The 23893-nt window shown below is 40.4% G+C and overlaps 1 protein-coding gene across 3 annotated transcripts in view; it reads left to right on the top strand.

The window, feature by feature from the left end:
- LOC111843663 (uncharacterized) overlaps positions 1-23893 on the top strand; it is a 74342-nt gene that overhangs the window by 31124 nt on the left and 19325 nt on the right. For all 3 annotated transcript variants that reach the window (XM_072700638.1, XM_023811407.2, XM_023811406.2), the window contains 4 exons: positions 1032-1121; positions 1451-1590; positions 2298-2424; positions 2547-2627. In XM_072700638.1, the coding sequence (XP_072556739.1) occupies positions 1032-1121; positions 1451-1590; positions 2298-2424; positions 2547-2627 (438 nt within the window). The remainder of the gene's footprint in view (positions 1-1031; positions 1122-1450; positions 1591-2297; positions 2425-2546; positions 2628-23893) is intronic.

The following is a 23893-nucleotide window of genomic DNA, read 5'->3' as shown; positions in this document are numbered from 1 at the left end:
GAAGCAGCTGATGAGTACCAGCGGGCCAAGTGGAACGCGGTTTCGGTGGTTGCTGAGGCAAAAACTCAGGTATGGGAGGAGTTTGGCGAGGCCATGGAGAACGACTTCCGGACAGCTTCGAGGAGATTCTGGTCCACCATCTGGCGTCTCAGAGCGGGAAAGCGGTGCAGCATCAATAGGGTGCCCAGGCTAGATAGAGATAGGGTGAGGAGCTCGGCCATTCAGGATGGACTCAGAGTAGAGCCGCTGCTCCTCCGCATTGAGAGGAGCCAGATGAGGTGGCTTGGGCATCTGCTTAGGATGCCTCCTGGACGCCTCCCTGGTGAGGTGTTCCGGGCATGTCCCACTGGGAGGAGGCCCTGGGGAAGACCCAGGACACGCTCTCTCGTTATGTCTCTCGGCTGGCCTGGGAACACCTCGAGATTCCCCCAGAGGAGCTGGAGGAAGTGGCCGGGGAGAGGGAAGTCTGGTTTTCCCTGCTGAGACTGCTGCCCCCGCGACCCGACCTCGGATAAGCGGAAGTTAATGGATGGCTGAATAATAATAATAATAATAATAATAATAAAAAATATATAGTACCAGTCAAAAGTCTGGACTCACCTACTGAAAGTCATTTGTTCTCAACAAGATAATGACCCTAAGCAAACCTCCAGGTTATGTATAAATAACTATTATCTTGTGAATAAGGAAAGCTATGGAGTGCTTCGACAGATGACCCAGTCCCCATAATCCCCTGACCAAAACCCTTTAGAGCTGATTTGGGATGAGTTGGATCAAGGAGTTAGAGACAAATAGCTAACATGTACACAGAACTTGGGCAAACAGCTTCATAAGTGTTGGAGAAGCATTGCAGGTGGCTACATCTGGAAGTTGTTGCCTTGAGTCCTTTAACTATAAAGTGAGTAATGTAGCTGAAACAGAGACAAATGCATGAAAAGCAGGTGTTTCTAGATGTTTGACTGATACTGTACTTATAATGCAAGCAATGGAAATATAACAGAACTTTCACAGCTGCTATAAATGCCTCATAGGTGTGAAAGGTGACATTGGCTTACCTGGAGAACAGGGGGAACTTGGCTTACGTGGACAAAAAGGCGCTGCTGGAAGTATGGGCATGCCAGGTAAGGGTTAATACGATGTCATCACATACCTCTATACGTCTCTATTTAATAATATTTGTCAAAAATTATTTTGACAAATTTTGTCTTAGCTGTGTATGAAAAGGGATGTGTATGAGAAGGGATCTGTTAGAGTGAATATTTATGTGTGTATACATGTGTCCTGTGATGAATCCTGGGTATGGATGAACGGTGACTGTAAATGTATGGATGAGTATTTCACAAGAACATTTGTGGATGGTTTAGCACAGTAAGTCCTGTGGACTTTCTGGGGGTCCCCAATCACCAGGTTGGGAAAGATTGGTCTAGCTTATGTTAATGTGATTCTTCAGGTACAACTGGTTCCCAAGGGGAAAAAGGAATCACAGGAACACTTGGGCATCCAGGAATGCCTGGAACACCTGGGGAGAGAGGACAAAAGGGTGACACAGGTCTGCCAGGAATTGGGGTGCTGGGACCCCAAGGAGAAAAGGTAGGCTTTTTTCCTGCATTGTATAATGTACACATTGTGATAGATATTCTGTGTGTTTATTAGTGTTCTTACTTAAGCTTTTACTTTTTGGTTGTCCTAATCCCCCCACCTTTTTGCCTTAAGGTGAGAAATCATTTTGTTTTTCACAGTGCATTGGATCACTTACTAATAATCCCAAGCTAAAAGTGGTATAATATAATGGAGTAAACATATCTTCTCAGCAGCCTCTCTAATGAAAGAGCTCATCTGAACATCTTAATTGCTTAACGAGACATCATCATGCTTTATCAGCAGGTTTTCCACCAATGACAATAAATTTGTGGGACCTTAATATTGGATAATTTTATCGCCCATCCAAAACATCTGTCAACACCTGTTATGAACATAAGCATATGTGTGACCTGTGCTGGACTGGCATCCTGTCCAGATTTTACTCCAGTTTTATGCTCTATGGTAGTGTTTCCCAACCTGGTCCTCAGGGATCCCCAGACAGTCCATGCTTTTGCTGTGCCAGAAGCTGGGAGGGAGCAAAAATGTGGAGTGTCTGATAGGAAGCTGGCAGGGAGCAAAAATGTGGTCTAGGGGTCCCCGAGGGCTATCCTGATCTTGACCAGGATAACTGGTTAGAAAATGTATGGACATCTCATTTGGCAAATATGCATGTGAAAGTCAGACAGACATTCAAAATTCTATGTTTCTGCATCCAGGGGCATGTGGGCGAAACTGGTCCATCTGGGGACCCAGGACACAAGGGCCAAAAGGGCAGCATCGGCTTACCAGGAATGCCTGGAGTACCAGGACCCAAGGGAGATGTAGGGTTAGAGGGCACGCAAGGTGATCGCTCAGATAAGACAACATTTTAATTATCTGTGACTTTTCCAATGAAATACATCTGCATCAAAAATGATACGTTATCCCCGCTAAAAAATACAGTGAATTTCTTGATTTTTATGCAGGTATTCCGGGAGAGCCAGGGGAGAAGGGAGTGATTGGATTACCGGGCTTACCTGGAGAGCCAGGATTACAGGGGCAGCCAGGTACCAATCTGCCTCTTTCTTAGTCACCACTATAGTATGGTGCAAAAGCCATTGCATGCCAGAGAAAGTACTGTTTAAAGCTATTTGCCTGAGCATTATCAAAAAACACAGTTTAACACAAGAATATGTACAATTAAACAGTAATAGAAAAAATAAAAACAAAAAAAGTAAAAAAGTAAAAGTAAATCAAGTTTTTAAAAAAGTATGAAAGTAAATAATAATAATAATAATAACTAGAAACTGCAGGCAGTTACGAAAGGGTCCAAAGCGCAGGACGATCGGACTGGTAGGACAGTAGAGGAATAACGGCAGAGAACCGGCGGCCATGGTAGTAGAAAGTCAGACAGAATTAGACTGCCATAACAGGATAGGAGATGTAGGACAGAGCAGGACGGTCTCAGTAGTAGGCAGACATTACGATGTAGATGCTTTTAGTGCAGGTGTAACAGGCCAGTCAACATCAGAGAGTACACTGTGCACATCAGGATACCTAGCTGAAATACCAAAATACTAAGCTGGGTTCGAACCGGCGATCCTCTGATTACAGGCACACAGGATTAGCACACTGAGCCACCCGCTGCTGTGGGTAAGATGACTGAGATCAGTAGACACCTTCCCACCTGATCTGGTAACTCGTTTTAGCTCAATGAGCCTAGGTGGGTCTTAGATGTATATAGACAGTGGCGTAGCGCTTCCGATTGACCGATCGACACGAAATTTGGAGGTTATCTCTGCGGTACAGTCCTACATCAGTGAGCCAAATTTTGTAATGATTGGCTGAAGCATTCCTGAGATATAGCTGTCTGATTGAAATGGGCAAGACAACAGTACAGTCAGGGTGTGGCTGGAGGCTGTATCTTACCAAAAGTTTAAGTTTTTTCTCTAAATCTTTAAAAGGACTGTCTCCTGGTTTTAATGACATCAGATTTATGTATGTTGGGCGAAAATCGGAGGAGGTAAACAAAACAACCTGTTTTCAAACAACTATAAATCATGCAAAAAGGCAAAGATGTAGAACCAAGTTCTATATGCAGTTGAAATTCATCATGACATAGTGAATTGGACTGGCAATAAATTTCAACTGTTGGCTTGACAGGTCTGTAGATATAGGCAGAAATGCAAATCGGGGTGCTGTAGCGCCCCCATCTGACTGACTGGGACGGGTCAGTGAGACTGAGTAGTGGGTAGGAATAGTAATCTTGTTGCCAAATTTGGTCAGTCTAGGACTTACGGTTTAGGCTGGGCATTCAGTTTTAGGGAAGAAAAATAATTATTGTTCAACCCACTGTAGTAATGCCTGAGCACATCTAAATTAACAATAATAGAAGTTTCATTGATCCTCATGGGGAAAACGCCTTCACGTCTCCCCAGCTCACTTCACAGAGGGTATGCTGTGCACATCGGGCTGCCTAGCTCGAGTACCCACCTAAGCTGGGTTCGAACCTGCGACCCTCTGATTACAATCATACAAGTTTAGCCCACTGAGCCACCCGTTGCTGTTGTTAAAACAGGTGAGATCGGTAGACAACTTCTTACCTGATCTGGTAACTCATTTTACCTCAATGAGCCTAGGTGGGTCTTAGATGTATATTGACAGTGGCGTAGCGCTCCTAATTGACCGATCGACACGAAATTTGGAGAGTCTCTCTGGGGTACAGTCCTACATCAGTGAGCCAAATTTTGTAATGATTGGCTGAAGCATCCCTGAGATATAGCTGTCTGATTGAAATGGGCAAGACAACAGTACAGTCAGGGTGTGGCTGGTGGCTGTATCTTACCGAAAGTTTAAGTTATTTCTCTAAATCTTTAAAAGGACTGTCTCCTGGTTTAAATGACAACAGATTTATGTATGTTGGGCGAAAATCCTAGGAGGTTAACAAAATAACCTGTTTTCAAAACAACTATAAATCATGCAAAAAGGCAAAGATGGACAACCAAGTTCTATATGCAGTTGGATTTGTCATGACATAGTGAATTGGACTGGCAATAAATTTCAACTGTTGGCTAGACAGGTCTGCAGATATAGGCAGAAATGCAAATCGGGGTGCTGTAGCGCCCCCATCTGACTGACTGGGACGGGTCAGTGGGCCTGAGTAGTGGGTAGGAATAGGATTCTTGTTGCCAAATTTGGTCAGTCTAGGACTTACGGTTTAGGCTGGGCATTCAGTTTTTGGGAAGAAAAATAATTATTGTTCAACACTCTGGAGTAGTGCCTGAGCACGTCTAAATTAACAATAATAGAAGTTTCATTGATCCTCATGGGGAAAACGCCTTCACGTCTCCCCAGCTCACTTCACGGAGGGTATGCTGTGCACATCGGGCTGCCTAGCTCGAGTACCAACCGAAGCTGGGTTCGAACCTGCGACCCTCTGATTACAAGCATACAAGTTTAGCCCACTGAGCCACCCGTTGCTGTTGTTAAAACAGGTGAGATCGGTAGACACCTTCCTACCTGATCTGGTAACTCATTTTACCTCAATGAGCCTAGGTGGGTCTTAGATGTATATTGACAGTGGCGTAGCGCTCCCAATTGTCCGATCGACACGAAATTTGGAGGGTCTCTCTGTGGTACCGTCCTACATCAGTGAGCCAAATTTTGTAATGATTGGCTGAAGCATTCCTGAGATATAGCTGTCTGATTGAAATGGGCAAGACAACAGTACAGTCAGGGTGTGGCTGGTGGCTGTACCTTACCGAAAGTTTAAGTTTTTTCTGTAAATCTTCAAATTTACTGTCTCCTGGTTTGAATGACAACAGATTTATGTATGTTGGGCGAAAATCCGAGGAGGTTAACAAAATAACCTGTTTTCAAACAACTATAAATCATGCAAAAAGGCAAAGATGGAGAACCAAGTTCTATATGCAGTTGAAATTCGTCATGACATAGTAAATTGGACTGGCAATAAATTTCAACTGTTGGCTTGACAGGTCTGGAGATATAGGCAGAAATGAAAATCGGGGTGCTGTAGCGCCCCCATCTGACTGACTGGGACGGGTCAGTGTTACTGAGTAGTGGGTAGGAATAGTAATCTTGTTGCCAAATTTGGTCAGTCTAGGACTTATGGTTTAGGCTGGGCATTCAGTTTTAGGGAAGAAAAATAATTATTGTTCAACCCTCTGTAGTAGTGCCTGAGCACGTCTAAATTAACAATAATAGAAGTTTCATTGATCCTTGCGGGGAAAACGCCTTCACGTCTCCCCAGCTCACTTCACGGAGGGTATGCTGTGCACATCGGGCTGCCTAGCTTGAGTACCCACCGAAGCTGGGTTCGAACCTGCGACCCTCTGATTACAAGCATACAAGTTTAGCCCACTGAGCCACCCATTGCTGTGGTCAAAACGGGTGAGATCAGTAGACAACTTCCTACCTGATCTGGTAACTCATTTGAGCTGAATTGGCCTAGGTTGGTCTTAGTAATATAAAAACAGTGGCCATAGCCACTGTTTACAGGGTAGGCTGAGGGTCAGAGGACAAATGTACCAGCTAAATTTGATTTAGATTGGTCATGATTAAGCCAGTCAAATTGCTGCTTGATTTTGATTGGCCGATGGCGGCCACTGTTTCAGGACTCATGACTGCCATTGTACGTGACTGACCTCAGGCTGCATCCTAGTACATACCTTCCAAATTTCAGTTGGATTGGCCAAGGCAGTCAGAAGATATTGGCAGTTTTTAGTTGTAGCGCCCCCTATGGACGAAATGCGGCCCGCCTTGGACGGTGCCCCCAAAATGGTGTAGGGAGGTAGGATTTCAAATTTGGTCAATGTAGACCAAGGCACGGCCAAGTTATAGCCATCAGACCAAAACGGGACATATTTGGACATTGTTTCGGCGTGGCTAATGGCCGTACAATACAAAAATGTCTCAATTTTTTTAGAAATTCTTGATGAGCTCAGAGTTCTGATTCGTTTGACACCTCATTTGTCTGATTTGGTAGGAGAAGCTATGACTTTAAGAGATAAGTAGTATTTGCAAAATATGCAAATTAGCAAAAAATCTAAGTAGGCGGAGCTTAATGGTCCCATTGACTTTTTGGTAGGGCATGGCCGTCTGTATCAGCAGAAATAAGAATTTCGGTTGTAGGACAAACAGGACAGGAGATATTGACCGAAACGTGTTGGGGGGCGCTACGGCGCCCCCCTCTGGCTGAGTCGGACGGGTCGGACAACCTGAGTAGTGGGTAGGAATACCAATCATCCTACCAAATTTGGTCGGCCTAGGACTTACGGTTTAGGCTGGGCATTGAGTTTTAGGGAAGAAAAATAATAAAAAAAATAAAAATAACTAGAAACTGCAAGCAGTTACTAAAGGGTCCAAAGCGTAGGACAATCGGACTGGTAGGACAGTAGAGGAATAAGGGCAGAGATCTGGCGGCCAGGGTAGTAGAAAGTCAGACAGAATTAGTCAGCCATAACATGATGGAAATTTTGGCATAGGTCTAATGCGATATGACTATATATGTTCCTGCATTTGGTACGACATAGTAAATTTGACTGCCAATAAAATTTAAGTGTAGGACAAGTAGGACAGGAGATATCGACCAAAACATGTTGTGGGGCGCAACGGTGCCCCCCTCTGACTGACTGGGATGGGTCAGAGAGGCTCAGTAGTGGATAGCAATAGGAATCTTATGGCCAAATTTGGTCGGCCTAGGACTTATGGTTTTGGCTGGGCATTCAGTGTTAGGGAAGAAAAATAATTATAATCGAACCCTCTGGAGGAGTGCCTAAGCCCGTCTGAATGGCTGGGTTAATAACAAAAATAGAAGCTTCATTGACCATCATGGGGAAAATGCCTATATGTCTCCCCAGCTTGCTTTACAGAGAGCATGCTGTGCACATCGGGCTGCCTAGCTCAAGTACCAACCGAAGCTGGGTTTGAACCGGTGACCCTCTGATTACAAGCACACAGGTTTAGCCCACTGAGCCACCCGCTTCTGATGGTAAGATGGGTGAGATCAGTAGACACTTTCATAACTGATCTGGTAACTCATTATACCTGAATTGGCCTAGGTTGGTCTTAGTAACATATAAACAGTGGCCGTAGCGCTCCCGTTTGACTGATCGACACAAAATTTGGAGGGTCGCTCGGTGGTATAGCACTACATTAGTGAGAGAAATTTGGTAATGATTGGCTGAAGCATGCCTGAGATATAGCTGTCTGATTGAAATGTACGTGGCACCAGTATGGTCATGGTTTGGCTTTTGGCCGTACCTTACTGAAAGCATAAGATTTTTTCTGTAAATCATTAAATGGACTGTCTCCTGATTTTAATGACAGCAGATTTAAGTAGGTGCGGCAAAAATTCTAGGAGGGCAACGAAAAAGCCTGTTTACAGACAATTATAAATTATGCAAAAATGCAATGATATATAACCAAGTTACATATGTGTTTAGATTTGCCATGACATATTGAATTAGACTGGCAATCAATTTTAACTGTAGGCTTGACAGTTTTGTAGAAATAGGCAGAAATGCAAATGGGGCCACTGTAGCGCCCCCATCTGGCCTAGTGAGTTGTCCTTTACAGGATGTGCAGAGGGTCAGAAGGTGAATGTAGCAGCCAAATTTTGGTTTGATTGGTCATTGTTAAGCCTGTCAAATGGCTGCTTGATGTTGATTGGCTAATGGCAGCCAAGCTTTTATGATTGATGACTGGCATTGTATGTGACTGTCCTCAGGCTAGGTCGTAGTATATGTCAGCAAAATTTCAGTTGGATTGGCCAAGGCAGTCAGGAGATATTGGCAGTTTTTAGTTGTAGCGCCCCCTATGGACGAAATGCAGCCCGCCTTGGACCGTGTCCCCAGAATGGTGTCGGAAGGTAGGATTTCAAATTTGGTCTAGGTAGGCCAAGGCACGGCCAAGTTATAGCCATCAGACCAAAACGGGCCAAATTTGGACATTGTTTGGGCGTGGCTAATGGCCGTAGGATATAAAAATGTCTCAATTTTGTTAATGTTTCTTGATCAGCTGAGAATTCTGATTCGTCTGACACCTCATTTGTCTGATTTGGTAGGACAAGCCAGGACTTTAAGGAAAAAGTATGATTTGCAAATTATGCAAATTAGCAAAAAATCTAAGTAGGCGGAGCTTCATGGTCCCATTGACTTTTTGGTAGGGCAAGGCTGTCTGCATCAGGAGAAAAAAGAATTTCGATGGTAGGACAAACAGGACAGGAGATATCGTCCAAAACGTGTTGGGGGGCGCTACGGCACCCCCCTCTGGCTGAGTCGGACGGGTCGGACAACCTGAGTAGTGGGTAGGAATTGCAAGCACCTTACCAAGTTTGGTCAGCCTAGGACTTACGGTTTAGGCTGGGCATTCAGTTTTAGGGCAGAAAAATAATAATAACTAGAAACTGCAGGCAGTTACTGAAGGGTCCAAAGGGTATGACAAGTAGGACAGGTAGGACAACAGATGGTTTGAGTAGAAGGTAGAAATCAGGATGGAGATTGTTGAGTGTCCGTCTAACAGGTCAGGAAATGTAGGACAGAATGTAGGACCCTGTGGTGTAGTGCCTGAACCTGACTGAATGCAATGTTTTGGTCAGATAGTCTGAGTAGTAGGTAGAAGTCAGGATATAGATTAGTTAGTATCGGTCTAACAGGTCAGCAAATGCAGGACAGAATGTAGAACCCTGTGGTGGAGTGCCTTAGCCTGACTTAATACATGTTTTGGGTCAGATGGCCTGACTAGTTGGTAGATTTAGGGACCTTCATACCTGGTCTGGTAAGTGTAGATATTACAGAGTTGCTTTTTTATACTGCCTGTGTAAACATAGGCTGTGTTGCATATTCTTAACAAAGTGCTCAGTTGCAAGAGTGTGACATGTAACAGCAGTAATATCATGCTGTATGCTATTCTAGGTTGTATATTTAGACAGGAGAAAGGCTAAAAGTATTGAAGGCATTATTGAAATGGAGCGCTGACTCCACCTGCTGGCCAATTTATTATAAAATTGTAATTGCTGTTGTGTACACAGCCTGAAGAAAGATTGAAGTTTGAAAGATTTGTAAAAGTCAAATGGCAGGAAAATATAAGCAGATTAAAAATATGGACTTAGATGAAGGGAAAGGTGATGAATATTTTAATTTTTAAATAAACAATAAGCAGATTTCAGCTGCATTAACCAAGGTTGGTCTTAGACATATTAGGACAGTGGCTGTAGTGCCCCCGTTTGACCGATTGCCACCAAACTTAGAAGGTCTTTCTGAAGTCTAGTAACACAGATGTGCGTCAAATTTTGTGAGGATTGGATGAAGCATGCCAGAGATATAGCTATTTGAATGAAATGGGCATGGAAATAGTGTGGCCAGCAGGTGGAGTCAGCGCTCCATTTTAGAAATTGTATTCAATACTTTCAGGCCTTCTTATGTGTAAATTATGTCTGATAATGTTCTATGAGGCAAATGGGTGAAAAATGAAAGTGAATAAAAAATATGGACTCAGGTGAAGGGAAAGGTAATAATTCTTTCAAGGTTTTATGAGAAATAAGGACATTTCAGCTGAATTTGCTAAGGTGGGTCTTAGAAATATATGGACAGTGGCTGTAGCGCACCCGTTTGACCGATTGGCACCAAAATTGGAGGGTCTGTCTGAGGTCCCTTACTACATTAGGCCGTCAAATTTGATGAGGATTGGCTGAAGCACGGCTGAGATTTAGATGGTTGATTTGGTCAGATGGTTTGAGTAGAAGGAAGAAATCATGATGTAGATTGTTGAGTGTCGGTCTAACAGGTCAGGAAATGTAGGACAGAATGTAGAACCCTGTGGTGTAGTGCCTGAACCTGACTGAATGCATTGTTTTGGTCAGATGGTCTGAGCAGTTGGTAGAAATCAGGATATAGATTAGTTAGTATCGGTCTAACAGGTCAGCAAATGTAGGACAGAATGTAGAACCCTGTGGTGGAGTGCCTTAGCCTGACTTAATGCATGGTTTTGGTCAGATGGCCTGACTAGTTGGTAGATTTAGGCACCTTCAAACCTGGTCTGGTAAATCTAGATATTACAGAGTTGCTTTTTTATACTGCCTGTGTAAACATAGGCTGTGTTGCATATTCTTAACAAAGTGCTGAGTTGCGGGAGTGTGACATGTAACAGCAGTAATATCATGCTGTATGCTATTCTAGGTTGTATATTTAGACAGGAGAAAGGCTAAAAGTATTGAAGGCATTATTGAAATGGAGCGCTGACTCCACCTGCTGGCCAATTTATTATAAAATTGTAATTGCTGTAGTGTACACAGCCTGAAGAAAGATTGAAGTTTGAAAGATTTGTAAAAGTCAAATGGCAGGAAAATATAAGCAGATTAAAAATATGGACTTAGATGAAGGGAAAGGTGATTAATATTTTAATTTTTAAATAAACAATAAGCAGATTTCAGCTGCATTAACCAAGGTTGGTCTTAGACATATTATGACAGTGGCTGTAGTGCCCCCGTTTGACCGATTGCCACCAAACTTGGAAGGTCTTTCTGAAGTCTAGTAACACAGATGTGCGCCAAATTTTGTGAGGATTGGATGAAGCATGCCAGAGATATAGCTATTTGAATGAAATGGGCATGGAAACAGAGTGGCCAGCAGGTGGAGTCAGCGCTCCATTTTAGAAATTGTATTCAATACTTTCAGGTCTACTTATGTGTAAATTAAGTCTGATAATGTTCTATGAGGCAAATCGGTGAAAAATGAAAGTGAATAAGAAATATGGACTCAGGTGAAGGGAAAGGTAAGAATTCTTTCAAGGTTTTATGAGAAATAAGGACATTTCAGCTGAATTTGCTAAGGTGGGTCTTAGACATATATGGACAGTGGCTGTAGCGCCCCCGTTTGACCGATTGGCACCAAAATTGGAGGGTCTGTCTGAGGTCCCTTACTACATTAGGCCATCAAATTTGATGAGGATTGGCTGAAGCATGGCTGAGATTTAGATGGTTGATTCAAATGAGCATGGATATGGTGCAGGTTTGTTATAGCTGGTGGCCATAGCATACAGGTCAAGATATTTTTTATGAATTATCCATAATGCCAATGTCCTGATTGATGTACTACCAGAATGACCTACTTGGGCTGGACATTGTAGAAGTTACAGTAATATGTTATTTATTAAGTTTTTAAACATCACAAGGGAATGAAAATTACTATCATTGGGCATTGCATATGTCTTGATTTGGCATGACTCACAGAACTGGCAGTACAAAATATTTTAACCAGTAATATGTCACTAGAACAGAAATGAGATAAATGTAAGTTGAACTGATTTTCAAGGTTTATACAGACATGTTATATTGTTGTAGCGCCCCCGTTTGACCGATTGCCACCAAACTTGGAAGGTCTTTCTGAAGTCTTGTAACACAGATGTGCGTCAAATTTTGTGAGGATTGGATGAAGCATGCCAGAGATATAGCTATTTGAATGAAATGGGCATGGAAATAGTGTGGCCAGCAGGTGGAGTCAGCGCTCCATTTTAGAAATTGTATTCAATACTTTCAGGCCTTCTTATGTGTAAATTAAGTCTGATAATGTTCTATGAGGCAAATGGGTGAAAAATGAAAGTGAATAAAAAATATGGACTCAGGTGAAGGGAAAGGTAAGAATTCTTTCAAGGTTTTATGAGAAATAAGGACATTTCAGCTGAATTTGCTAAGGTGGGTCTTAGACATATATGGACAGTGGCTGTAGCGCCCCAGTTTGACCGATTGGCACCAAAATTGGAGGGTCTGTCTGAGGTCCCTTACTACATTAGGCCATCAAATTTGATGAGGATTGGCTGAAGCATGGCTGAGATTTAGATGGTTGATTGAAATGAGCATGGATATGGTGCAGGTTTGTTATAGCTGGTGGCCATAGCATACAGGTCAAGATATTTTTTATGAATTATCCATAAGGGCAATGTCCTGATTGATGTACTACCAGAATGACCTACTTGGGCTGGACATTGTAGAAGTTACAGTAATATGTTATTTATTAAGTTTTTAAACATCACAAGGGAATGAAAATTACTATCATTGGGCATTGCATATGTCTTGATTTGGCATGACTCACAGAACTGGCAGTACAAAATATTTTAACCAGTAATATGTCACTAGAACAGAAATGAGATAAATGTAAGTTGAACTGATTTTCAAGGTTTATACAGACATGTTATATTGTTGTAGCGCCCCCGTTTGACCGATTGCCACCAAACTTGGAAGGTCTTTCTGAAGTCTTGTAACACAGATGTGCGTCAAATTTTGTGAGGATTGGATGAAGCATGCCAGAGATATAGCTATTTGAATGAAATGGGCATGGAAATAGTGTGGCCAGCAGGTGGAGTCAGCGCTCCATTTTAGAAATTGTATTCAATACTTTCAGGCCTTCTTATGTGTAAATTAAGTCTGATAATGTTCTATGAGGCAAATGGGTGAAAAATGAAAGTGAATAAAAAATATGGACTCAGGTGAAGGGAAAGGTAAGAATTCTTTCAAGGTTTCATGAGAAATAAGGACATTTCAGCTGAATTTGCTAAGGTGGGTCTTAGACATATATGGACAGTGGCTGTAGCGCCCCAGTTTGACCGATTGGCACCAAAATTGGAGGGTCTGTCTGAGGTCCCTTACTACATTAGGCCATCAAATTTGATGAGGATTGGCTGAAGCATGGCTGAGATTTAGATGGTTGATTGAAATGAGCATGGATATGGTGCAGGTTTGTTATAGCTGGTGGCCATAGCATACAGGTCAAGATATTTTTTATGAATTATCCATAAGGGCAATGTCCTGATTGATGTACTACCAGAATGACCTACTTGGGCTGGACATTGTAGAAGTTACAGTAATATGTTATTTATTAAGTTTTTAAAAATCACAAGGGAATGAAAATGACTATCATTGGGCATTGCATATGTCTTGATTTGGCATGACTCACAGAACTGGCAGTACAAAATATTTTAACCAGTAATATGTCACTAGAACAGAAATGAGATAAATGTAAGTTGAACTGATTTTCAAGGTTTATACAGACATGTTATATTGTTGTAGCGCCCGCGTTTGACCGATTGGCACCAAAATTGGAGGGTCTGTCTGAGGTCCCTTACTACATTAGGCCGTCAAATTTGATGAGGATTGGCTGAAGCACGGCTGAGATTTAGATGGTTGATTTGGTCAGATGGTTTGAGTAGAAGGAAGAAATCATGATGTAGATTGTTGAGTGTCGGTCTAACAGGTCAGGAAATGTAGGACAGAATGTAGAACCCTGTGGTGTAGTGCCTGAACCTGACTGAATGCATTGTTTTGGTCAGATGGTCTGAGTAGTTGGTAGAAATCATGATATAGATTAGTTAGTATCGGTCTAACAGGTCAGCAAATGTAGGACAGAATGTAGAACCCTGTGGTGGAGTGCCTTAGCCTGACTTAATGCATGGTTTTGGTCAGATGGCCTGACTAGTTGGTAGATTTAGGCACCTTCAAACCTGGTCTGGTAAATCTAGATATTACAGAGTTGCTTTTTTATACTACCTGTGTAAACATAGGCTGTGTTGCATATTCTTAACAAAGTGCTGAGTTGAGGTAGTGTGACATGTAACAGCAGTAAATATCATGCTGTATCGGATTCTAGGTTGTATATTTAGACAGGAGAAAGGCTAAAAGTATTGAAGGCATTATTGAAATGGAGCGCTGACTGCACCTGCTGGCCAATTTATTATAAAATTGTAATTGCTGCAGTGTACACAGCCTGAAGAAAGATTGAAGTTTGAAAGATTTGTAAAAGTCAAATGGCAGGAAAATATAAGCAGAGTAAAAATATGGACTTAGATGAAGGGAAAGGTGATGAATATTTTAATTTTTAAATAAACAATAAGCAGATTTCAGCTGCATTAACCAAGGTTGGTCTTAGAAATATATGGACAGTGGCTGTAGCGCCCCCGTTTGACCGATTGGCACCAAAATTGGAGGGTCTGTCTGAGGTCCCTTACTACATTAGGCCGTGAAATTTGATGAGGATTGGCTGAAGCACAGCTGAGATTTAGATGGTTGATTGAAATGAGCATGGATATGGTGCAGGTTTGTTGTAGCTGGTGGGCATAGCGTACAGGTCAAGATATTTTTATGAATTATCCATAATGGCAATGTCCTGATTGATGTACTACCAGAATGACCTACTTGGGCTGGACATTGTAGAAGTTACAGTAATATGTTATTTATTAAGTTTTTAAACATCACAAGGGAATGAAAATTACTATCATTGGGCATTGCATATGTCTTGATTTGGCATGACTCACAGAACTGGCAGTACAAAATATTTTAACCAGTAATATGTCACTAGAACAGAAATGAGATAAATGTAAGTTGAACTGATTTTCAAGGTTTATACAGACATGTTATGTTGTTGTAGCGCCCCCGTTTGACCGATCGGCACCAAATTTGGAGGGCCCTTCCGGACTACTATTGTACAGGATATATTAAAGTTTGGTGATGATTGGCTGAGGCAGGCCTGAGATATAGCTGTCTGATTGAATTGGGCATGGCACCTGTATGGTTTGTGTGTGGCTGGTGACTATACGTCATGGAAAGTTTATGATTTTTTTATGAATTATTTATTAGGACTGTCTCCTGATTTAAGTGATACCAGATTTGTGTAGGTTTGGTGAAAATCCTAGGAGGTTAACGAAATGTCTTGTTTTCAGACCAATATGAATTATGCAAAAACGCAAAGATGCAGAAGCAAGTTCTACATGTTGTTTGATTTGGCATGTCGTACTGAATTGACCTGACAAGAAATGACGATTGTAGGCTTCACCGTTCTCGAGAAATAGGCAGAAATGCAAAAGTTGTCACTGTAGCGCCCCCATCTGGCCGAGTGAGGTGTCCTTTACAGGGTAGGCAGAGGGTCAGAGCACAAATGTATCACCCAAATTTGATTTAGATTGGTCATTGAGAAGCCTGTGAAATGCCTGCTTGATTTTGATTGGCTGATGGCGGCCACTCTTTAAGGAATAATTACTGCCATTGTAGGTGACTGACCACAGGCTGCTTCCTAGTACATATCTACCAAATTTCAGTTAGATTGGCAAAGGCAGTCAGGAGATATTGCCAGTTTTTAGTTGTAGCGCCCCCTATTGACGAAATGCGGCCCGCCTCGGACCGTGTCCCCAGAATGGTGTAGGGAGGTAGCATTTCAAATTTGGTCAAGGTAGGCCAAGGCACGGCCAAGTTATAGCCGTCAGACCAAAACGGGCCAAATTTGGACATTGTTTGGGCGTGGCTAATGGCCGTAGGATATAAAAATGTCTGAATTTTGTGGATAATTCTTGATCAGCAGAGAATTCTGATTCGTCTGACACCTCATTTGTCTGATTTGGTAGGACAAGCCAGGACTTTAAGGAAAAAGTAGGATTGGCAAATTATGCAAATTAGCAAAAAATCTAAGTAGGCGGAGCTTCATAGTCCAAATGGCAAGTTGGTAGGGCTTTGCTGTCTGTATATGTAGAACAAAGAATTTCGATTGTAGGTCTAACAGGACAGGAGATATCGACCGAAACGTGTTGGGGGGCGCTAAGGCGCCCCCATCTGGCTGGCAGGACTGGGTAGGACAACCTGAGTAGTGGGTAGGAATTGACATCATCTGACCAAGTTTGGTTGGTCTAGCTCTTACAGTTTAGGCTGTACATTCAGTTTTAGGGCAGAAAAATAATAATAATAATAATAAAGATAACTGCAAGCAGTGACAATCGGGTCCAAAGCAAATGGAAAGAAGTAATGAACTGAAATGAAGTGAATGGCATAAAATTACAAGTTCACTAATTATTGGAAATGAAGTACAGACTGTAATTGATGAGCAATGCATTTAAATTGGTAGAAAATATGAAATGCTACTATGAGATGATATCTAACATTTAAACATTACCTTTGGAAATGTTTATCAAGGTACGATAAAGGGAAAAAGGTAGATGAGAAACAGAAGGGAAATGTGGTGACAAGCTGTTGGAGAAATATTGCAATTGCTGCAGTGTACACAGGCTGAAGTAACATTGAAGTTTGATAGATTTCTAAAAGTCAAATGGCAGGAATTTATAAGCAGATTTAAAATATGGACTTAGATGAAGGGAAAGGTGATTAATATTTAAATGTTTAAATAAACAATAAGGAGATGTCAGCTGCATTAACCAAGGTTGTTGTTAGACATATTATGACAGTGGCTAAATTGTAAATGAAATATAACCTGTAACTGATGGCCAATGCATTTAAATAGTCAGAAAATAAGAAATGCTACTATGAGATGATAGCTAACATTTAAACATTATTGTGGAAGTGTTTATCAAGGTATGATAAAGGAAAATGGTAGATGAGAAACGGAAGGGAAATGTGGTGACTAGCTGTTGGAGAAAGATTGCAATTGCTGCAGTGTACACAGGCTGAAGTAACATTGAAGTTTGATAGATTTCTAAAAGTCAAACGGCAGGAATTTATAAGCATATTAAAAATATGGACTTTGAAGAAGGGAAAGGTGAATAATATTTAAATGTTTAAATAAACAATAAGGAGATGTCAGCTGCATTAACCAAGGTTGATCTTAGACATATTTTGACAGTGGCTAAATTTGAAATGAAGTACAGACTGTAACTGATGGCCAATGCATTTAAATAGTCAGAAAAAGTAGGAAATGCTTCTATGATAAGATAATACCTGACATTTTGAACATTGACTTTGATATGTTGATTAAGGTACGATAAAGGGAAGAGGGTAGATGAGAAACAGAAGGGACATGTGGTGACTAGCTGTTGGAAGAAATTGCAATTGTTGCACTGTACACAGCCTGAAGTATCTCTGAACTTTGATACATTTCTAAAAGTGAAATGAAATGAAAATGTCAATAATCTTTGAAGGTTTGATGAAAAATAAAGAAATTTCAGCTGCATTAACTATGAGAATATTTTGACAGTGGCAGAAGCGCCCCCGTTTAACCGAATGTCACCAAAGTTAGATGGTCTATTCATAGTCCAGTGCTACAGAAGTGAGTCAAATTTTGTGAGAATTCGATGAAGTATGAATGAGGTTTAGCAGACTTAATGAATACGGTATGGAAATAGTGAGGCCAGCAGGTGGAGTTAGCGCTACATTTGATAATTGGTAGTATGCAGTCCCTGGTGTGGCAGTTTGACTACTGCCATTAGCAGAAGCAGCCTTAGTACAACAATATAAGATACAATATATAACCATTTGCTGAAGTGCCTCAGCCCAAAAGAATTTGTTTTTTGTGTCAGATGGTCTAAGTAGACGGTAGAAATAGGCACCTGCATAACTAATATTTTAAGTCTAGATCATACAAGTTAAGCTTACTTTACAGTACCTCAGTGAACACATGCCGTCTTGTATATTAAAAAAAACAACTGGCTTACTGCATTTGTAAAGTATTCTTCTAGGCATGAGAAGCCCTGAAAGAATTTAATGCCATTAATGAAATACAGGACGAACTACACCTGCTGGCTAATGTATAAAAAAAAATCCAAAAAAACTGCAATATAAATAGAGCACCATCTCCACCTACTGGCCAATTTAATACAAAAAAGCAAAAAATCTGCAATATATACTGCCTGGCTTATAATTAAAATCTGATAATTTTCTATAAGTCAAATAGCAGAAAAATGAAAGGAGCTTAAAAATATGGACTGAGGAGAAGGGAAAGTTAATTACTTGAAAGTATTATGAAAGATATTTCAGCTGAATTAGCCAAGGTAGGTATTAGACATACTAGGACAGTGGCTGTACCGCTCCAGATTGACTGATCGCCACCAAACTTGGAAGTTCTGTCTGTAGTCCAGTCATACAGAAGTGAATCAAATTTTGTAAGGATCGGATGAAGCATGCCTGAGATTTAGCTGTTTGAATGAAATGGGAATGGAAATGTTGTGGCCAGCAGGTGGAGTCAGCGCTCCATTTTAGAAATGATATTAAATGCTTTCTGACCTTCTCATTTGTAAATGAAGTCTGATAATGTTGTATAAGGCAAATGGGTGAAAAATGAACAGAAATTAAAATATGGACCTAGTTGAAGGGAAAGCAAACAATTCTTTGAATGTTTGAAGAGAAATAAGGACATTCCAACTGAATTTGCTAAGGTGGGTCTTAGAAATATATAGACAGTGGCTGTAGCTCCCCCATTTGACCGATCGGCACCAAAGTTGGAAGGTCTGTCTGTGGTCTATGGTTACATTAGCTGGTCAAATTTTATGAGGATTGGATGAAGAATGCCTCAGATTTAGCTGTTTGATTGAAATGAGCATGGAAATGGTGCAGGTTTGGTGTAGTTGGTGGCCATAGCATACAGGTAGGTCAAGTTATTTTTATAAATTATCCATAAGGGCCGTGTCATGATTGATCTACTACCAGAATGACCTTCTTGGGCTGGACATTGTAGTAGTTATAGCAATATGTTATTTATTAAGTTTTTAAATGTCACAAGGGAATGCAAATGACAATCATTAGGCATTGCATATTTCTTGATTTGGCATAACTAAGAGAACTTGCAATACAAAAGATTTCAACCAGTCATATGTCACTGGAACAGAAATGAGATAAATGTAAGTTGTACTGATTTTGCAGGTTTATAAAGACATGTTATATTGCTGTAGCGCCCCCGTTTGACTGATCGGCACCAAATTTGGAAGGTCTGTCTGTAGTCCACTGATACAGAAGGGAATCAAATTTTGTTAGGATTGGATGAAGCATGCCAGAGATATAACTGTTTGATTGAAATGGGCATGGAAATCATTTGGCCAGCAGGTGGAGTCAACACTCCATTTTAGAAATGCTATTTAAAACTTTTAGGCCTTCTCATGTGTAAATGAAGTCTGATAATGTTCTATGAGGCAAATGGGTGAAAAATGAACAAAAATTAAAAATATGGACCTAGTTGAAGGGAAAGGGAACAAATCTTTGAATATTTGATGAGAAATAAGGACATTTCAGCTGAATTTGCTAAGGTGGGTCTTACACATATATGCACATTAGCTGTAGCGCCCCCATTTGACCGATCGGCACCAAATTTGGAGGGTCTGTCTGAGGTGCAGTGGTACATTAGTGGGTCAAATTTCGTGAAGATCATATGAAGTATACCTCATATTTAGCTGTTTGATTGAAATGAGCATGGAAATGTGGTAGGTTCAGTGTGGCTGGTGGCCATACTGTACAGGCAGGTGAAGCTATCTTTATAAATTATACATAAGGGCAGTGTCCTGATTGATCTACTACCAGAAAGACCTACTTTGGTTAGACATTGTAGTAGTTATAGTAATATGTTATTTATTAAGTTTTTAAATATCACAAGGTAATTCAAATGACTATTATGGACTATCTTGATTTAGCATGACTAACAGAACATGCAGGACAAAAGATTTTAACGAGTAATATGTCACTTTATCAAAAATGACAACAATGTAACTTGAACTGATTTTGCAGGTTTATACAGACATGTTATATTGCTGTAGTGCCCCTGTTTGACTGATTGGCATGAAAATTAGAGGGCCCTTCCCCAGTAATGTCCTACAATATATATTTAAGTTTCGTGATGATTGGCTGAGGCACGCCTCAGATATAGCTGTCTGATTGAAATGGGTGTGGCACCAGTATGGTGTGGGTGTGGCTGGTGGCCATACCACATGGAAAGTTTCAGATTTTTTTAATATTTCTTTATAAGGACTGTCTCCTGATTAAAATGATCACAGAAATATGAAGGTTTGGTGAAAATCCAAGGAGGTTAAGAAAAAGTACTGTTTTAAGACTTTTACAAAATAGGCAAAAATGGCAAGAGATATGATGAAGTTCTTTATGCCATTAAATTTGTCATGAGCTAGTGGATAGCGTAAACAACAATTGTCAATTTTATAATTAACAGTTCAGGAGAAATAGGCAGAAATGTGCTGTAGCGCCCCCATATGGCAGACTGACATGTCCATTACAGGGTGGGTTCAGGGTCAGAGTACAAATGTAGAACCCAAATTTGGTTTGGATTGCTCATTGTTTAGCCAGTCAAATGGCTGGTTGATTTTGATTGGCTAATGGTGGCCAGGATTTTACAACTAATGACTGCCATGATACTTGTCTGACCTCAGGCTTGTACGTAGTACATATCTGCCAAATTTCAATTAGATTGGTCAAAGCAGTCAGGAGATATCAGCAGTTTTTAGTTGTAGCGCCCCCTATTGACGAAATGTGGGCTGCATTGTATGGTCACCCCATAATAGAGCAGGGAGGTTGGATTCTAAGTTTGGTTCAGGTAGGCAAAGGTATGGAGAAGTTATAGCAGTCAGACTGAAATAGGCCAAATTTAGGTGTGATTTGGGCGTGGCTAGTGGCCATAAAATAGACAAATGTCAGACTTTCTTGAACAGCTTTTGATCAGGTCAGTGGACTGATCGGTTTGACACCTCATTTGTCTGATTTGGTCCAACAGTGTAGGACTTGAAGGCAGAAGCCAGTTTCACAAATTATGCAAATTAGCAAAAAATCTAAGTAGGTGGAGCTTCATAGTCCAAATGGCAAGTTGGTAGAGCAAAGCTGTCTGTATCAGCAGAAAATATAAATTCAATTGTAGGACTAATAGGACAGGAGATATGGACTGAAACGCGTTGAGGGGCGCTAGAGCGCCCCCATCTGGCTGACAGGACTGGGTCAGAGAATCTGAGTAGCGGGTAGGAATTGACATCATCTTACCAAGTTTGGTTGGTCTAGCTCTTACGGTTTAGGCTGTACATTCAGTTTTAGGGCAGGAAAAAAATAATAATAATAATAATAATAATAATAATAATAAAGATAACTGCAAGCAGTGACAATCGGGTCCAAAGCTAATGGAAAGAAGCAATGAAGAGGAAAGAAGTGAATGGCATAAAATTAGAAGTTCACTAATTATTTGAAATGAAGTACAGACTGTAATTGATGAGCAATGAATTTAAATTGGCAGAAAATATGAAATGCTACTGAGATGATATCTAACATTTAAACATTACCTTGGAAATGTTTATCAAGGTACGATAAATGGAAAAAGGTAGATGAGAAACAGAAGGGAAATGTGGTGACTAGCTGTTGGAGAAATATTGCAATTGCTGCAGTGTACACAGGCTGAAGTAACATTGAAGTTTGATAGATTTCTAAAAGTCAAATGGCAGGAATTTATAAGCAGATTAAAAATATGGACTTAGATGAAGGGAAAGGTGATTAATATTTAAATGTTTAAATAAACAATAAGGAGATGTCAGCTGCATTAACCAAGGTTGTTGTTAGACATATTAGGACAGTGGCTAAATTGTAAAAGAAGTATAGACTGTAACTGATGGCCAATGCATTTAAATAGTCAGAAAATACGAAATGCTACTATGAGATGATAGCTAACATCTAAACATTATTGTGGAAATGTTTATCAAGGTATGATAAAGGAAAATGGTAGATGAGAAACGGAAGGGAAATGTGGTGACTAGCTGTTGGAGAAATATTGCAATTGCTGCAGTGTACACAGGCTGAAGTAACATTGAAGTTTGACAGATTTCTAAAAGTGAAATGGCATGATTCAATAAGCAGATTAAAAATATGGACTTTGAAGAAGGGAAAGGTGAATAATATTTAAATGTTTAAAAAAACAATATGGAGATGTCAGCTGCATTAACCAAGGTTGGTCTTAGACATATGACAGTGGCTAAATTTGAAATGAAGTACGGACTGTAACTGATGGCCAATGCATTTAAATAGTCAGAAAGTAGGAAATGCTTCTATGATAAGATAATACCTGACATTTTGAACATTGATTTTGATATGTTGATTAAGGTACGATAAAGGGAATATGGTAGATGAGAAACAGAAGGGACATGTGGTGACTAGCTGTTGGAAGAAATTGCAATTGTTGCACTGTACACAGCCTGAAGTATCTCTGAACTTTGATACATTTCTAAAAGTGAAATGAAATGAAAATGTCAATAATCTTTGAAGGTTTGATGAAAAATAAAGAAATTTCAGCTGCATTAACTATGAGTATATTTTGACAGTGGCAGAAGCGCCCCCGTTTAACCGAATGTCACCAAAGTTAGATGGTCTATTCATAGTCCAGTGCTACAGAAGTGAGTCAAATTTTGTGAGAATTCGATGAAGTATGAATGAGGTTTAGCAGACTTAATGAATACGGTATGGAAATAGTGAGGCCAGCAGGTGGAGTTAGCGCTACATTTGATAATTGGTAGTATGCAGTCCCTGGTGTGGCAGTTTGACTACTGCCATTAGCAGAAGCAGCCTTAGTACAACAATATAAGATACAATATATAACCATTTGCTGAAGTGCCTCAGCCCAAAAGAATTTGTTTTTTGTGTCAGATGGTCTAAGTAGACGGTAGAAATAGGCACCTGCATAACTAATATTTTAAGTCTAGATCATACAAGTTAAGCTTACTTTACAGTACCTCAGTGAACACATGCTGTCTTGTATATTAAAAAAAACAACAGTGGCTTACTGCATTTGTAAAGTATTCTTCTAGACATGAGAAGCCCTGAAAGAATTTAATGCCATTAATGAAATACAGGACGAACTCCACCTGCTGGCTAATGTATAAAAAAAAATCCAAAAAACTGCAATATAAATAGAGCACCATCTCCACCTACTGGCCAATTTAATACAAAAAAGTGAAAAATCTGCAATATATACTGCCTGGCTTATAATTAAAATCTGATAATTTTCTATAAGTCAAATAGCAGAAAAATGAAAGGAGCTTAATAATATGGACTGAGGTGAAGGGAAAGTTAATTCCTTTAAAGTATTATGAAGGATATTTCAGCTGAATTAGCCAAGGTAGGTATTAGACATACTAGGAAAGTGGCTGTACCGCTCCAGATTGACTGATCGCCACCAAACTTGGAAGATTTGTCTGTAGTCCAGTCATACAGAAGTGAATCAAATTTTGTAAGGATCAGATGAAGCATGCCTGAGATTTAGCTGTTTGAATGAAATGGGAATGGAAATGGTGTGGCCAGAAGGTGTAGTCAGCGCTCCATTTTAGAAATGATATTAAATGCTTTCTGACTTTCTCATTTGTAAATGAAGTCTGATAATGTTGTATAAGGCAAATTGGTGAAAAATGAAAGGAAATAAAAAATATGGACTAAGGTGAAGGGAAAGGTAACAATTCTTTGAAGGTTTCATGAGGAATAAAGACATTTCAGCTGAATCTGTTAAGGTGGCTCTTAGACATAATACAACATTGGCTGTAGTGCCCCCATTTGCCCGATCACCACCAAACATAGATGGTCTGTCTG

This window comes from Paramormyrops kingsleyae, chromosome 16 (assembly GCF_048594095.1).
Source record: "Paramormyrops kingsleyae isolate MSU_618 chromosome 16, PKINGS_0.4, whole genome shotgun sequence".
Lineage (NCBI taxonomy): Eukaryota > Metazoa > Chordata > Actinopteri > Osteoglossiformes > Mormyridae > Paramormyrops > Paramormyrops kingsleyae.
The sequence above is the reverse complement of the archived record's forward strand: the minus strand, read 5'-3'. Positions and strand labels throughout refer to the sequence as shown.